This window comes from Caretta caretta, chromosome 2 (genome assembly GCF_965140235.1).
Source record: "Caretta caretta isolate rCarCar2 chromosome 2, rCarCar1.hap1, whole genome shotgun sequence".
Classification (NCBI taxonomy): domain Eukaryota; kingdom Metazoa; phylum Chordata; order Testudines; family Cheloniidae; genus Caretta; species Caretta caretta.
In genome coordinates, this window is record NC_134207.1 from 108,539,495 (window position 1) to 108,557,509 (window position 18,015).

Below are 18,015 nucleotides of genomic sequence, written 5' to 3' on the forward strand. Positions count from 1 at the left end.
TAGAATAATTTAACATACGTGAGCTTCTTAAATGATGCAGTTTGTGTGAAAATGTACAACAGCCCTCGACACATACATACACACACACTTTCGCAAAAATGCATGATGGTATGAAATAAAGGTTTTAAGGTTTTGTCAGCAGGAGTTTAGCATGGCTGAGTTATTCATGCGTGCTGACTAAAATTTCACATCACACCACAACTATTTTGCATTTTGCATATATCATATTTTATAGAAAAACTGTTTTAGAAAAATGCTTCCAAGAGTTTTAAAAACATCGTTCTAATCTATTTTCCTAGCTTTCTTCCCCTGTAAAACCAGAGTAAGAGGGGGAGAAAAATTAAAACTAATACATTTAAAATACTTGAAAAGGTGACCTGAAATAGCACTTCTCTACATTAAAATGACATCTTTAAAGATCAATATCTCAGGGCCTTCACGAGATATTAGAAAATGCATGTCTGCCACTGAGAAGCTGGTAACCTCCCTTTCTCTTCTTTAAAATGATACAGTGCTTCCATTTCTAGTCCTGATGGGTCACAGAAAATATTGGATTTAAACCTGCCACAAGTCCAGAACTCCCATTGTGCACCTCACTACAGTGTAATTTTGGGAGACACAATCTACATTTAGATTGAAGAAGAATACATTTTTGGCAGACTAATATTTTAAAACTGTAAACTGTTCAGACATTTGAAATGTTAGAATAAGTCCAGGAGAGGACAGATTAGCGGGCAGAGTGCAGGCGAGGCCAACAATTGGAATACATAATATATGCTCTACATTATGTATAGTGCGCATCACCTACACAGACACTTTATACAAACAACCACATACCTCACATGTCTTATGCATACACTATAGTAATCGTGCAGGATTAGCTGCAATCCAAAACTAGAGAAGAGATATGTAAACAAAAAATAAACATACGTAAACAAGCACTACATTTAAAAAGCAAGAGCAAATGCTTTTCAGATCTGCATTGGAAAGCAAATACACACAAACTTGTTCCCCACATTAACAGAGATTATTCTAAATTCACTTTCAGATGATAAAAATCAAGCTCCTCAAATTGCTGGTAACAGTATGATATTCATATTTTACTTTAAGGTTGTATATACTTTTAGCTACAGGGTGATACTCTCCACAGCTGGTACCTAAGGGAGTTCCCAGATTTGAGAATGAATGTCTGGCTATCAATACCACAAGCACACAGTTAAGCAATAGGATACCCCAGAATGTACTACAACATGATATTACACCTGCAGTGTGTAGTGAGACACAAGACCAGAGGTTGAAGACCAAGCACCTTCAACTAATCTAAATGTGTCTATCTCTCTGAGCACATGGTGGAGCAATGCAGTATTTCTATAAATGGTCTAAAAATCCTTACAAAAACAACAACAACAAAGAAAATAATTGTAATACATTAGTCCCATCATGCCCTGACAGTTCATGAAATAACTATAATCCTCCTCTAATAGGTGAAATCTTCTCCCCAGGCCCAGCAGAAGTAACTGGGAAGGACAGGTCCTGAAGAAAGAGAAAAGCTTGTCCTAAAGGCTATACTTCATAGACAGTTAGCCGTGGGGTGGGCTGGAGAAAAACAGAATCAGAGAAATCATGTAGCAATAAATTCTCTGGCCCTGACCAGAGCTGGGCTTTCTGTGTTGCCTCCCCCAATCCTATTCCTCAACTTCCTCTGGTAGCAAAACAGAAATTTGCTGCCCTTATGACTGATGTAAGATTTAAAATAGAAATTAATAAATTAACAAGCAGAGCAGATAATTTTGGTCTCTAAGACACAGGTTTAAACCCAGGCTAGGGTAAGACATAAATAAGATATTTGAATATACAGTATTAAAATGGTGAAAAATATAGTTCTGACTTCTAATGAAAGCAAGATGGAAAGACAGATTACTAATTTAGTTTCTGTAGCACATTATACCTGTCCTTTAATAGACTCTGGAATTGCTAATGTTTCATTCAAAACAGAACTGAAGTACTTTGGAACTGTTATCAGATTTATTGTTTGCAGTATTGTTGTAGCTGTGCTGGCCCCAGGATATTAGAGAGACAAGGTGGGTGAGATAATATCTTTTATTGGACCAACTTCTGTTGGTGAAACAGTTACGCTTTTGAACTTGGACCTGAAGAAGAGCTCTGTGTTAGCTCAAAAGCTTGTCTCTTTCACTACCAGAATTCGGTTCAACAAAAGATATTACCTCAACCACCTCATCTATTTTATCAGATTAAAAAACAAAGCACGGCCAGGCTTGGTCATTGCTTGAACAGAAGACTTCCCAGGAATAACAAGCCTGCTGCAGGAAGTGGTTTCAATGAGTAACATGCTTCCTTCTGAAGCAACACTGGATTAGTCATGCTGAGGCACATGAAGGGACTGTGTGGAGTTTTCATGTTTTGAATGACACGCTGACCAGTCACGATCGTTAAAGATCCCATGTTATTTTTGAGAGGCATAGGGGCATTAGCCCTGGTCAAGCTGGGTAATTGCACTCTATATATCTGAAATCCCCGTGCAGTTTTAAATCCATATAGTATTCCTAAATTCCTCTCCTGAATAGCTGCTGTGTGCTCTTGTTCAGCTGTTACCTTCCATTCCAGAGGATGCATTTCAGTGGTGGTTGAAATTAAATTAAAAAATAATGGATGGCATATGCATCTGAAAAACTGGGTTTCATCAGCTTATGTTTAAATTAAAATACATATCGGTTTTGTATCTCTTAGCAAGTGTCAATAAAATCTGTTCATCCTAGTCACAATCTGAGGCCCCAGTTCAGCAAAGAATTTAATCATGTGTTCAACTATTTTATTTATGACTTGGATGATGGAGTGTAGAGAATGTCTATACAATGTGTAGAAGACACCAAACTGGAAGGGGTTGCTAGCACTTTGGAGAATTCAATGATCCTGATAAATTGGAGAATTGGTCTGAAATCAATAAGATGAAATTTAATAAAGATAAGTTTAAAGTACAACAATTAGGTAAAATCAAATGCACAAATACAAAATAGGGAATAATTGGCTAGGCATCAGTACTGTAGAAAAGGAACTGGGGATTATAGTGGATCACAAATTGAACGAGTTAATGGTGTGATGCTGTTGAGAAAAAGACAAATGTCATTCTAGGATGTATTAACAGGGAGTGTCTGTTAACTAGTGAAGTCTCAGCTAGAGTACTGTGTCCAATTCTGAGCACCACACTTTAAGACAGATGTGAACAAATTTGAAATAGTCCAAAGGAGAGCAACAAAAATGATAAGAGGTTTAGAATACATGACCCAGAAAGAAAGGTTGAAAGAACTGAACATGTTTAGTCTAGAGAAAAGAAGGCTGAGGGAGGACATAGCATTCGACATTGGTGAGGCCTCATCTGGAGTACTGTGTCCAGTTTTGGGCCCCACACTACAAGAAGGATGTGGATAAATTGGAGAGGGTCCAGCGAAGGGCAACAAAAATGATTAGGGGTCTAGAACACATGACTTATGAGGAGAGGCTGAGGGAGCTGGGATTGTTTAGCCTGCAGAAGAGAAGAATGAGGGGGGATTTGATAGCTGCTTTCAACTACCTGAAAGGGGGTTCCAAAGAGGATGGCTCTAGACTGTTCTCAATGGTAGCAGATGACAGAACGAGGAGTAATGGTCTCAAGTTGCAGTGGGGGAGGTTTAGATTGGATATTAGGAAAAACTTTTTCACTAAGAGGGTGGTGAAACACTGGAATGCGTTACCTAGGGAGGTGGTAGAATCTCCTTCCTTAGAGGTTTTTAAGGTCAGGCTTGACAAAGCCCTGGCTGGGATGATTTAACTGGGAATTGGTCCTGCTTCGAGCAGAGGGTTGGACTAGATGACCTTCAGGGGTCCCTTCCAACCCTGATATTCTATGATAGCAGTCTTCAAATACGTAAAAGGTTGTTACAAAGAGGAGGGTGGTCAATTGCTCTCCATGTTCACCAAGGATAGGACAAAAATAATCAGTTTAGTTTGCAGTAAGGGAGATTTAGACTGGACAGTAGGGAAAACTTTCTAACTACAAGGACAGATAAACAATGGAACAAATTACCACGGAAGGCTGTGGAATCCTCATCACTAGAGCTTTTAAGAAAAGGTTAGATAAACACCTGTCAGGGACAATCTAGGTGTGCATAATCCTGCTTCAGCACAGGGAGATGGACTAGATGACTTTTTGAGGTCTCTTCCTGGCTGGACTATTCAGACTCTACATCCTCTGCTTGTTTTAAAGTTTAGCATTTGAGCTCATATTAAGATAGTGGACTAAGGGAAGCGCAGAAAAGGGTGTAATACAACTTTATTTACTGTGTAGAACAGTTTTATCTGCATTCCTTTCACAGACTAACTGAAAAAGACTAAACCAATAGTTTCTCATAATCATTATGGCTTGTTGTTGTTTTACTATATGATAATGAACACTTTCTTCTACCCTCTCCTCATGTCCATAATGGAATATATCACATAGTGGAAGTTAAGACAAAAATGAAAATTATAAAAATGCAAACTATAAAAGTGGAAGATGTAATTAAACCCAATTTTGATTTTTTTGAAACTTGGGAAAATCTGATCAGGGCCTTCAACTAAAATATGTTTGACCCTTTTTTTTTGGATGAAGTCCTATAGCAACAGCAGCACACTGAAGAAAATTGTCAATACAGTATAAAGGTTTTTGATTTCATATGGAAAGACTTTAAATGTTTAAACAAGCCCCACAAGGTTTAATCATTTGTTAAACTATGACATCTGGTTCTCCACAGGGTTTATAATATGCTTCTGGAGCTTGAGCTAACCTACGTGGCACAAAAATTTGTCTTATTTTGCAAACACCACAGGGCCCCACAAGACATCTTCTGTGCTGCTACTTGATATCAGCCAGGGTTTATTGAAAAAGGCCTGGTTTGCTGAAGAGCTTTGAGAGAGGTGAGGAGATCACCATTCTAGCACTCCTATTACTGAGACACAAAGTCAGAGGAAAAACACCTGTTTTTTGACGCGCACGTAAGAAAATGATAAAATGTTAAAAACAAGGAGTAAACAGGACAACTAGAAAGTTAATGGAGTATGTGGCTTCGGTGTAAGATGTAAAATGACTATCCAAAATGATTTGGCAATAAAGGAATACAAAACCTGGCTAATGTCAGTGAACTTGACATGTTATTTAACCTGCCACAAGAACACTGGGAGATTTATAGTGATTTTGTGAACAAAGTCAGCTTGCAGTCTCCAGTGAAATGGGTGGGATGGATAAAACATTAGCCTATCACATCCCACAGCTGGCTTTTAGGGTGGGTGATCTACATAAAAAGCCAGTATAAAAAAACCTTAGTGCTTGATCACACACTCACTGAAGTCAATGGCAAAGTTCCTATTGACTTTAATGGTGCAAGATCAGGGCCATTACAACCACTATTATCCCCATGTCTTTCTGCTAGTCAATGACACGTGGCATAGAAGTTACATTTGCGCTGTTCTCTTGAGAGAGCAAGTTGTTTTGTGTTGATTCCCTATACTGTGCTTCCTTTCCTCCTTTAGGTGGTGCCGTGGCCAACAGCCATGGTACTGCCACGTCAAGGCACATCAGAGCAATAATGGTCACAAAACTCAAATGGGATCAGATGTTTCTGATGGTAACAACTGAAAGGCAAGAAGATGGATGTCCCATTTGTCAACATCTTTCTGGTAACAGGCTGTCCAAATTTGAAGACAATATTTTGGAAGCAACTGCACCAAGACCTTGCTGAGGAACACTATTACTTCTGTGCTATATAAAATTATACTTGTGAATATGCAAGCAAAAGTTGCATAGGATAATTCTGCTACAGTATCACACTGCAAATTCATGTCTAATAATTTGCTTTCCACTATCACCACAAAGATCTCTTTTAGCATTACTACCTTTCAGGTTTTCCCACCCCATAAGAATGTGTGTTCTGGGTTATTTTTCCACATATTTTTCTGTATTGAACTCTTTAATGAATATTTTGCCCATTATTATTATTGTTTTTAGATTTCGCTATATTATTTCTCATGCTGTAGGGGTTGGTTTGGGGTAAGTCCCAATTTAGTAAAATCTGTGAATTATCTCTTCAAAATCATTATTTAAATAAGACATAATTAACTGTGTGGCTCACTAGACACCTTCAAAGTCAATATTTCTCTGTTACTTTATTACCTTTGGTTACCGTCTTGCCTGTTTTTAATGCATGTCTGGTGACAAGACAGTTTTTAGTAAGGTTTCATTGTTTCTGTAATGAAAATCTGTCATACTTGAACAAAATGCAATCACTTTTCACTCTGAAAACTGAGGCAGTAATCCCAAACAACTCAGTTATCAGGAGGTAGTGAAGTCTTTTTTTTTTTCATGTTTTCTGATTAAGTGCTAACAATTGTTACAGCAAAGTCTTAAACCAAAACTTTAAACAGCAATATACTGCATATTTTAATATATTTGTATTCATCAGTGTTGCAAAACAAAAGCAACAGCAAACCAAATTTTTTCCGCATTAACTTAGGATGCAAGACATATCTGTGAGTGGATTATGTAAGTGTTCATTTATTGAAATTTCAATTACTGAATTAAGGACATTACGTGTCCTCTTCTTTCTAAGCAAGCCTTTCAATAAACAAGCAAGTCTCTCCATTGTAATATTCTGTTACCTTTTTTACTGCCTCCAAACTCTGTATGTTCCTAGAAACTGAACAGCTCTTTCTAAAACCCCAAATATTTGCCTGCTGTTTTTGGTTTCAGATGGTAAGAGAGAATGAACTTGGATACAGCTGATAGTTAAGTGAAGAAAAAGTAGCAGCTTTTCAGACCTTAAGATTTTCTTTTCCATCAAGCAGTGTTCAAGTGTGCCATTAGCACAAGACCATTCAAGTGTTTCTCTTTCAGTCTTCTTTCAAGCCTCACCACATACCACAAGTGCACAAACAGACTTATGTAACCTGCTTCAGGGCGGAGCATGAAAAACAAACAAATAAAATGAATCAATCCAGTGCCTTGTTTCTGAGGTTACAATAAGCATGTTTTCCACAAATATTTGGTCATATTTGACATATGATAAATTAAATTAAATCTGAAATGTCTTTTCAGGCATCAGTACAAAGCTCTGTGCAAGCCAGTCGACAATAACCCACGTGTCTCATTTTCCAGAACACTTCAAAGCACCTGCTTTCCTGCATTAGGAAACTTGAGCTACGGCCTGACAAATTGTGGTAGCCTTCTGATATAGTACAGTGCTTGTTCTCGGAATTAATGGAAGCCAGGGACAGTGATTTTTGTTTTCAAAAGTCATCAATCCAAATCATTATCTGAGAAATCTGAAGCAAGAGAAAGTCTCTCAAAAGAAACTGCCTTTTTAAAATTCTGCCTTAGAAATGCAATCTGCACATCCACATGGAAGTGGTGCTGTATATGCATACTCACAGACAAACAAACAATTAACAGTGAAAAATCAATTCTCTCGTCAGAAAAAAATATTAAATGTGACAGGATCATTGCCTACTGTTTTACAGCGATTCTGAAAGGGGGCTTTTCTAACATTTAAAAAAATGTCAGGGCTAGTCTACACTGGTAATGCTAAAGTGCTGCCGCGGCTGCGCTTTAACATGCCTTGTGTGGTCGCTGCGCAGCCCTGAGAGAGAGCTCTCCCAGTGCTCTAAAAAAACCACCTCAATGAGGGACGTAGCTCCCAGCGCTAGGGCACTGTCTACACTGGCACTTTACAGCTCTGCAACTTGCTGCACTCAGGGGGGTGTTTTTTGACCCCCCCCCGAGCGAGAAAGTTGCAGTGCTGTAAATTGTCAGTGTAGATAAGCCCTAAGCATCTGATTTGGGGTACTCAAACTATGACTATAATTTCTTTTACAAGACAGCTCCTAGCATTCATATGTAAAACAGAGGACTCTTTAAGACTAAAGAAAAGGAGTACTTGTGGCACCTTAGAGACTAACCAATTTATTTGAGCATGAGCTTTCGTGAGCTACAGCTCACTTCATCAGATGTATACCGTGGAAACTGCAGCAGACTTTATATACACACAGAGAATATGAAACAATACCTCCTCCCACCCCACTGTCCTGCTGGTATTACCAGCCAGGACAGTGGGGTGGGAGGAGGTATTGTTTCATATTCTCTGTGTGTATATAAAGTCTGCTGCAGTTTCCACGGTATACATCTGATGAAGTGAGCTGTAGCTCACGAAAGCTCATGCTCAAATAAATTGGTTAGTCTCTAAGGTGCCACAAGTACTCCTTTTCTTTTTGCGAATACAGACTAACACGGCTGTTCCTCTGAAACCTATCTTTAAGACTAGTAAGCTGTGAAACTCCTAACATTGTCTGTAATTAACAATGAGGGAGAAGACACAGAACCTTGGGGAATCAGGGAATGCTAGAACTGTAGCACTGCATGGATTATTGAAAGATGCAAGCCTCACTTGTTAGCTATATATAATGCTGCAACTCTATGTTCCTATTTTTCACAAGCTTCTTTCAAAAATGAAGTCTGGTGTTAATATTTTTAATTATGCCAGATGTAACATTCCCCCCCCCAAATAAAAAGATAGATCATAGAAACAATCTTGGTACTTTGGGTATCAGTTTGTAAGGAAACTATATGGAGGTTACTTTCTCAGTAAGATGCTTGTGAAAATGTTTTCTTAGATTAAGTTATTCTTTTAGTATTTAGGCATTTTCTCATGCAATCAAAGTTATACGAAAGAGTAGACAAATCAAAATTACAGGTTTCTGAACCACACATTTTAAAAAGTAGTCCGATAGTATGTAGTATCATAGTATGATAGTGTGGCTCCTTGCAGGCTCAGTGGTGAGCCAGTATTGGGGCCTTGCTGGGTTGTTTCTGTTAGGAGGAGAAACTGATGATGGAGTTAGGTGTTTCTTTGGTGCAGCCCTGTTTATGTATAAAGTAGTACACAAATCCTGTTTCCCTGAACACAGTAGAACCAAACAACAGGAAGCAGTTTACTTGGCTTCCTCTCTCTTGGCTTGCTCTTAGGGCCATACTCAGTACAACTTCTCTCACTGTCTGCTGGCTTTCTGCTTCTCACTGATGCACAGACACATATCATTACCACCAATCAATGCCCCAGCCCCTGTGTGTGCAATCAGTCCCAGGGGAAACCCACACGGCCACACGGCTTAGCTTCTATTCATGCGTTGCCATGATGGGCCCTGCTTTGGGTGGTCGCTTCTATTGTTTCAGCTATTACAACACAAAAAGGGTCTTAACTGGTTCCTCCATTTAGTCCAAATAAACGGTGCTTAGTACATCCATGGAATTCTACTAGGTCTGTGTTGATAATAGCCATTTACACCTTCCGGCATAGCAATACACATCATTTTATTATAATTATTGTCATCACTATTACATGAGGCATTAAGTGTTTGCAGGATCCCAGCCACAGGAACTGATCCAGAGTCCACTGACATCAAGGGAAGTTTTCTCATTGATTTCAAGAGGTTCCGTATCAGACCCACAGATAACTAAATGAACTAATGAGAAAGGATCATGTGAGTTAAAATGGCTTAGTTATATGCCTAGCTAACTGGTCAACCATTTGGGGTATTATTAGAGACATGATTAGGTGAGATAGATTAGACAGATATCCTGTGCTACAGCATGTGTGTGTGTAAGAGGAGGTTACTTACGCATAACAGGAGGTTCTTAAAGATATGTGGCTCCATCTGTATTCCACTGAGGGGTTTATGCATGTACTCCATGTGCCTGGAGACAAGAGAATTTGAAAGTAGTGTCCTTTGATCCACGCATCATGGTTTTGTCCAAGGTGATAAAGGGTGGGCAGACTGATCACCCCTCCAGTTCCTTCTCCACTGCAAATCCAATAGATCTGCAGCAGAGGGGGAAGGAGGGCGAGAAGTAGAATACCAATGGAGATCACACATCTCAAAGAACCTTCAGTTAGAGGTAAGTAACTTCCTCTTTTTCTTCTTCTTCGAGTGATGGTCCCTATTATATTCCACTGAGGGTGACTAACAAGCTTTACCTAAGTTGGAGGAGAGTGCAAGGATGCAAATGGGAGAGATTAGCGGTGGAGAGCCATGCCCAAAGAGGCATCCATTGCCGAGTCATGCATTAAAGTGCAATGTGTAGCAAAGGTGTGTACTTAACTCCACATGGCCACTCTACAAATATCCTGAAGTGGTATGTCACAGAGTGAGGCCATGGTCAAAGGCTGGGCTCTCGTTGAATGTATAGCACCCCTGTGGCCTACGGAGGCTGGATAATGCACCCAGAAATCAACTTAAGAGATATGTTGTGTGGCGACTGCCTGTCCTTTAAACCGTTCAGCTATTGCGACAAACAGTCTGGGGGAATCTCCTGATCAATTTGTCCTCTGCAGGCAGAAGGCCAAGGCCCGATGGCCATAGAGAGAATGTTGCACCTTAGAGACTAACCAATTTATTTGAACATAAGCTTTCGTGAGCTACAGCTCACTTCACAGTATGCATCCGATGAAGTGAGCTGTAGCTCACGAAAGCTTATACTCAAATAAATTGGTTAGTCTCTAAGGTGCCACAAGTACTCCTTTTCTTTTTGCGAATACAGACTAACACGACTGTTACTCTGAAACCTATAGAGAGAATGGAGTCGTTGCTCCTCTTCCGAGGCATGTGGCTTCGGGAAGAAAGCAGGTAAGTGAACAGATTGATTAACGTGAAACTGGGAGATGACCTTTGGCAAAAATTTGGGATGCAGGCTCATGAATACTTTATCTTTATAGAAAGTCATGGAAGGAAGGTCTGACGTCATGGCCCTGAGTTCACCAACCCTTCTCACCAATGTGAGAGAAACAAGGAAAGCAACCTTCATGGAAAGGAGTGACATAGCATATGATACCAGCGGTTTGAAGGAAGGTTTGATTAGTACAGATAGAACCAGGTTGAGATCCCATTGGGGAGCAATGGGTTGTACAGGTGGGAAGGTTCTGATGAGGCTCTTCCAAAACCTAGCAGCCAACGAATAGGTAAAGATGGAGTATCCTTCCATCAGGGGGCGAAAGGCACTAATTGCCAGTAGGTGGGCCTTGAGAGAGCTGAGGCAAGATCCAATGCCTTTAAAGACAGGAGATAATCCAGGAGGAGGGGAATCCCCACTGCTTCTAGGGAAAGTCCATTGTGTTTTGCCCAAGCATTTCCACTTGGCTCGGAAATAGTGCCTAATGGAGTCCTTTCTGCTGCTGGAGAGGATGTTCTGCATGTCTGATGACTATGCCCATCCAAATACAAGGTTCTGAGGTGAAGCACCTGTGGATTGGGATGGATGATGTTGCTGTTGTGTTGTGTGAGGAGATCGAGGAGAGTAGGAAGAGGGATTGGGGGACAGAGACATACAAAGGAGGTTGGAAAACCAAAACTGTCTGGGCTAATAGGGGGTGATCAGGATGACTGTCGTTTTGTCTCATCTGATCTTGTGATGCACTCTTGGTAGGAGCGGGAGAGGAGGAAAGGTGTAATAGAGTTGGTCCGACCAGGGGAGGATAAGAGAGTCGCCCTGAGAGTGGTGTCCCAGGTGCTGCATTTTCTGTTGAATGGGGAGGCAAAGACATCTATGGTCAGAGTTCCCCATTTGCTGAAGGTGTCCTGTAGCATGGTGTCATGGAGTTCCCACTTGTTGTCTATCACGAACTATCTGCTGACCGAATCTGCAATAACATTGTGTGTCTCTGGAAGATAAGCGCCAAATACGGTAATCTGGTAGGGGATGCACCAGTTCCAAAGCTTTTGAGCACAGTCTCGTCACGCCTGTTGATGTAGCACACCAGTCATGGTATTGTCTGACATGATGAGAATATGATGGGAACAGATGAGTGGGAGAAAAGCTAGGCATGCCTTCCTTACTGCTTGGAGCTCCAAAATGTTAATTGTATTCTGGACTCCCAAGGAGTCCATGTTCCCTCTGGCATGTGTTTGGCCATGTGCGCTCATCGTAGGAGGGAGGTGTTGGTGATAATAGTCTTGTTTGGGGAGGAGGGTACGAAGGGAATCTCTATGCAGATCTGACCTGGGTCCCTCCACCAGTGGAGGGATGAGATTACCTTGGGGGGAACTGTTAGCTTGAGGTCCATGGTGTGATGATTGGGCGAGTAAACTGTCTGGAGCCACATTTCGAAGAAGCCAGGGTGAAGTCGAGCAAAGGTAGTGATGTATGTGTGCACAAGGCCATGTGGCCCTGGAGGGATAGGCAAGTCCTGGCCATGACCAAAGGATTGTTGACTACGGGAGTTATGAGTTTTGCAGACTCTGGAACCTGTCTCGTGGTAGGTAGGCTCATACCATGATGGAGCTGATAGTGGCCCCTATAAAGTCTAGGCATTGTGTGGGGTTTAAAGATGATTTTTTTGGCATTGATACTGACTCTGAAGGAAGAAAGGAGGCTGAGCAACATTGAGGTTGAAACTTGGACCTCATGTCTGGACTGTGCCGCCAGGAGCTAGTCGTCAAGATATGGGAACACAAGCACGCCATAATGCCTGATGTGGGCTGCCAAAATGGAGAAAACCTTGGTGAAAACTCTGGTGGCAACTCCAAAGGGAAGAACTCTGTATCGGAAATGTTGCGAGCCAACTGTGAACCTCAATAAATGTCTGTGGGCTGGATGAATGTCGATGTGAAAATAGGCGTCCTGCATATCAAGAGCTGTAAACCACATGCCTTTTTCTAATGAGGGGATAATCACTGCTAGTGTGACCTATGAAACTTGGGCTTACCCTGCAACAACAAAAAAGGACACTGACTGTACCAGGTTCTGTTGTGCTGAACCTGGACACACTGTGTGTATTGGGCTCTGAAGAACATATAAAGCTCGCCAAATTTTAGTAGTTTGACCCACCAAACTATTATCACAGCTGCATTAACATCTTTTAACAACAAGATTACTGGCTTTAAAGGACAAGTATGATTTGGGAGAAAAACATTAGAAAAGCTAAGCATTCTCTACAGATAGGAAAGGCAAAGATTTCTCTCAGTACAACACTGAATCACTAAAATGCAGAGTGCAAAGGCTTCAATGGCATTTTTTTGTGTCAATACATGATTTTAAATTCAATAAAAAATGATAAGTGAGAATGGTGTAGCTGAAGAACAAAGAAAAATCCCTAATATTTAAGTTTAATTTATTTAAAGCTTTGCTTACTGTGATAGCCTTCTGAGAAACACATATCATGTTTATGAAGGTCTCAGGAGAATCTTTATCTATATCTATTTATTTCCATATATCTTATTGCAGAAATAGTAGTGCTGTAACAAGATAATGCACATAAAACAAAAAGATGACATAACAGTCAGTGTTCAGCCACCAAGAATGCTGGATTTAAAATCTGTAAGACCCATGCCCTATATAAACACAGGCACAAAGGCAAGTATTTCAGAAATAGGAATAAATTGCCCAGAAATGGACCTCTGTATTTCTCCACAGAGGACTATAAAAACACTTTAAAAAGTGTCTAAATGGGCCATCTTGATTATCACTACACAAGTTTTTTTTTCCTCCTGCTGATAATAGCTCATCTTAACTAATTAGCCTCTCACAGTTTGTATGGTAACTTCCAACTTATCTGTATGTATACATCTTACTATATGTTCCATTCTATGCATCCGATGAAGTGGGCTGTAGCCCATGAAAGCTTATGCTCTAATAAATTTGTTAGTCTCTAAGGTGCCACAAGTACTCCTGTTCATTTTGCAGATACAGACTAACACGGCTGCTACTCTGAAGCTTTAAAAAGAGTTTGATTAAATCTGTTTCTAGAAAAGCTATGTAAAATTGTAAATTCTGGAAGAAGGTTAAGCACATGTAAATAATAGGATCATTCACAGTGGCCTTTTAATAAACAAAGTATTTGGGGAGTCCTCCACATAAAATTATTTGATTTTTTTTACAAAATGATGCATTTTAGAAATTAATTTTTTCACTTGAAAGCTGGGAACACTTCACAAGCATCTGATTTCAGGTTTTTGATAGATTTCTCACGTCTTCAGGACGGCTGCTACAACCTGGCTCTTGGTGGTACAGTAGTTACAAGAGTCACAGGGCTGCAGGCACTGTAAGCATGAAAGTGCCACTGAATAATAATAAAGTGCCTCCTCTCCTTCTCCCTGGCATGGGGGAATCTCCTGTCTCTCTACATTCCACCTTGTTATCTGAGGAGAATGAGAACAGAGATGGCAATTGTTTGGGAAAGATGACATGTCCCAACTGCGAATTCTCTTATTATTTTTTCTAAATGAGAACTGACTCCTCTCATCTGCAAAAGACAAGCACCCCAATTCCACTGCCTCTCCCTCTAGGGAGAAAGATAGTTAATATACAAACAGACTTTGAAATGCCTGTAAATCTTTTACAGTGCAGGAAATTGCATGAATATGTACACATTTTGAGAGGGAAAATCTCCTGGAACAGCTGTTTTAACTTTTTTCTTTATTATTGATACAGGTTCTCCATACTGATCAAGCCTAAAAAACGGCACACATAAGACTAGGCATGCAGGATCAGAAGGAGGGACCACTTACTGCACACAGACGTCTCTTGTTATATGGCTGGCTAAGGACCTGCTTGCGGACATGAACTTTTTTCAGATAAATTTCCATACAAAATCCATACAATTTGGATTAATGTGATTAAAATTAAAAACTAGGAATTTTATCAGTTGTAAATATTAGAATGAAGGGTTAAATTGGAAACTAAGTGCATGCAGCCAGAACACTTGCAGCTGGTTCTCTAGGCTCACTGCCAATGGGGAGAGAATTGCACTGGGGAAAACCTTCATAGGCAGAATTTTTAAAAAATGGGGAAGGAGGAGTTCCCCCTTACACTTACATTTCTTCTCTTGTTCCTTTTACTCTTTCAGACACACACATGCATACATGTAGCAAGAATGAAAGTGCCAAAAGAGTAAACCTTGTTAGCTTTAAAAATCACTCATCAAGCAATTCTATTACTTTTAATAATTTATTAAAGGTCCTAAAACAAAGATCAAAAGGAAATATATCTAAGCATTTATATTCAGTTCCACATCGCTTCATGACTAATTTGTAAAGGAGTGTATAAGTCTTCACAACTGAAGCCAAAATCATTTGAGGATACTTTGATATAATGCCACAAAGGATATGAACAGGAAGGCAGCAGGAATTACAAATGGCCAAGCTCCATTAAGAGTGCTAATAAAAGAATAATGGAATTTCCTTGTGCGATGAATTAAAAAAAGTGTTTAGTACAGGAGAATTTAGACAAGAAGAAGAGTATCAAAGCTTTTGGCTCTTCAGTTGCTTCTCTTTATTAGATCTTAACTGATCTATTATTACATTTATCTTACACTGCTCCAGCTTCAAAATGCAATATTCCCATCAGAAATCCTGTCACTAATTTCTTTTACTCATAACATTTGTCAATTGCCACCAGCCCTTAACATCTGCACTATCAGACTATCCAAGTCTCTCTACAAAAAAGACATATTAAAGTGAAGGATGTAACTTGAAAATAATTTTAACAATTATATATCTACTGTTAATGCTTTTGAAAATTTGTCAATGCTCGAGATAATTGGTTGGTATGGAAATATCATAGTAACAAACTGCATGAAGTTATTCAGGAAAGAGTTCTCTATTTCCAACACACATTTATTTCCACACAGGGGCATAACTTACTAGTAAGAATGACAAGACAGATAGATGACTCACTAGTACTTTTTAAAAATTCCAATATTTTCCAAATTGCACAAATACTTAGCCCTTCTCAAAACAGCAACACCACAAAAGTAGATCACATATTGCTGACAAATAGTTACAAATCAGCTGTGCATGCTTAAACTCATGAATGATTGGGTGTATTTTCTTCCTTAGAATGCCCAGCAGGATTTCTGTTAACAAAGCAACCCCTCCAATCATACCTCCAGAATCAACAGGTAATCCATTAGGGTCACATATTTCAAGGCTTAATGGGCATAACAAACTAACCAATGTATTCAAGAGCAACAAGCTTTAAAAATGTATCAAATACCACGTGTTGATTTTATAAGATTCATTGTCAATCCATAAATTATATTTCTGGAAGGTCAGTGAGAGCTGTATGTTTCACAAATATCAAATCCAGAAATACAGTTTCAGGCTTAGGCATGAACAAATGTATCACTTATACATTTAACATATTACAATTAAAAGAAAGTTAAGATGCCTTAGAGACACTTCAAGAGCTTCATCATTCTCTTTCACCTTTATATTTATCACACAAGATAGTTATCTTAAATGTTTTAAATTGTTCTAAACAAAACATACTGCTAGTGTATTTTTTTCTTACCTTAGGATCATAAGGATTGTATGAATGAAAAAGTTGGGATAGATCCTTAGTTCTTTGCTTTTTCTGCAGAATAATAATAAAAATAAATAAATGTATTAGAGAAATTAAAGGGCAAAAGAAAGGAACAGCAGATTTTAAAATGCTTTATACAAGTATACACATGTACGATCTGCAGACTTGTTAGTGGAACTGCACGTGCGAAGTATAGATTATGCATGGTAAGGATATTAAATATCACAAGAAAGAGCTAACATATTATTAAATAATCATTTTAAAGGCATTACCTTAATAAAAATAAGGCACGTGTATATACATCTGTAATATCATAGGAATCTGTGAATATCTGAGATGCATTTTAAGTTATTTAGAAGAAATCATCTATGTTTTGGAACATACCGTACTGAAAATTTGGAAAGATTTACTTATAATTCAAGCATTTTTCATAGTCTAGTCTTACAGTAGAATAGGTTTAATGGCAGTTTAAAGTTGCCTCATTTATTATTTGTATTATTCTTTTGGTGTTAACGCTGCTGTAACCCTGATTCTGGACAATTAATAAATGCTATGATATTTAATGCCCCTAACAAATTCTTCTGTAACTGAAGATATGGTGCAGAGAGAGATGGGAAGAAAACAGTCACTGTGGGCTGAATCCAACTTAGACTGAAATCAATGAAAGACTTTCCACTAAGTTTAATGGAAGTTAATCAGACCATCTGTAGGGAAAATTAAATACAACCTTTCAGCTGCATCTAACTTGACAAAATAGTGCTGACTGCAGCTGCCTTTATATTTAATATAAAAATGTGCCTCACAGAGGCTACAAATCCCATACAAGTTCCATTCTGACTACAGGAGAAAACTTGCTGCTTAGAAAAAGATGGATCGTTGTGTGCTCTAAACTTAAGTAAACCAGGGGCATCTACATGCTATGTTCTTCAACTCTTAGGTTGTATTTTGGCCTGTAGGCTGCACTTAAGTCAGACAAGTTCACCATCTAATTAGATGGATCTATTGATGTTTATAGCACTTTGGACTCTAAACAGGTGGCTGCATGACTGCAATGTTTATTTTAAGCAGCCGGAATGTAGTAGGCAATTTAGGTTATCTTTGATGATGCAACAAGAAAATCCCTAATTATTTCCCATCTTGGCACCACTTTTATTTTCTTTTAAAAGTGGAAATACAATGGCTTCATATTGCATGTGGTAATTCTAGTTTCCAGGCCAATACAATCTTATAAAGGTACCTGCAGCTAGGATAATTAGGGACACTAAAGTTATCAGACGAATAACTATTTTTCTGTGAGGTCAGTACTTCTGTTTTAGTTACCAGCACTAAACAGTCAAGAATAATAATCTCTCCCTCTTTAAACAAGCAGGGTAAATGATGGTTTTCAGTATAAAAAAGGGGCATATGTGTAGCTGATACTGATTAGCATAAGTAATACCTAATAAGAAGAGTTCTTCTGAGACTGCGAATGAGCTAATTGGTTTCTCTATCACTAAGATTAGTGATCTCTAAGATAAATTTTTCTAGTTGTAGTTTCTTCTTCCAGCTGCACAGCAATACAGTATGTCTTCACCAAAGAACAGATCTCCTTAGCATGGGATCTTTAGCATCAGGTATGCCAAAGTGTTTTTTTCCAAATT

At 39.0% G+C, this 18,015-nt stretch overlaps 1 protein-coding gene across 4 annotated transcripts in view; it reads right to left on the reverse strand.

Moving 5' to 3' along the window:
* CDKAL1 (CDKAL1 threonylcarbamoyladenosine tRNA methylthiotransferase) overlaps nucleotides 1–18,015 on the reverse strand; it is a 685,215-nt gene that overhangs the window by 134,600 nt on the left and 532,600 nt on the right. For all 4 annotated transcript variants that reach the window (XM_048839973.2, XM_048839974.2, XM_075125356.1 and 1 more), the window contains one exon: nucleotides 16,364–16,426. In XM_048839973.2, coding sequence (XP_048695930.1) covers nucleotides 16,364–16,426 — 63 coding nt within the window. The remainder of the gene's footprint in view (nucleotides 1–16,363; nucleotides 16,427–18,015) is intronic.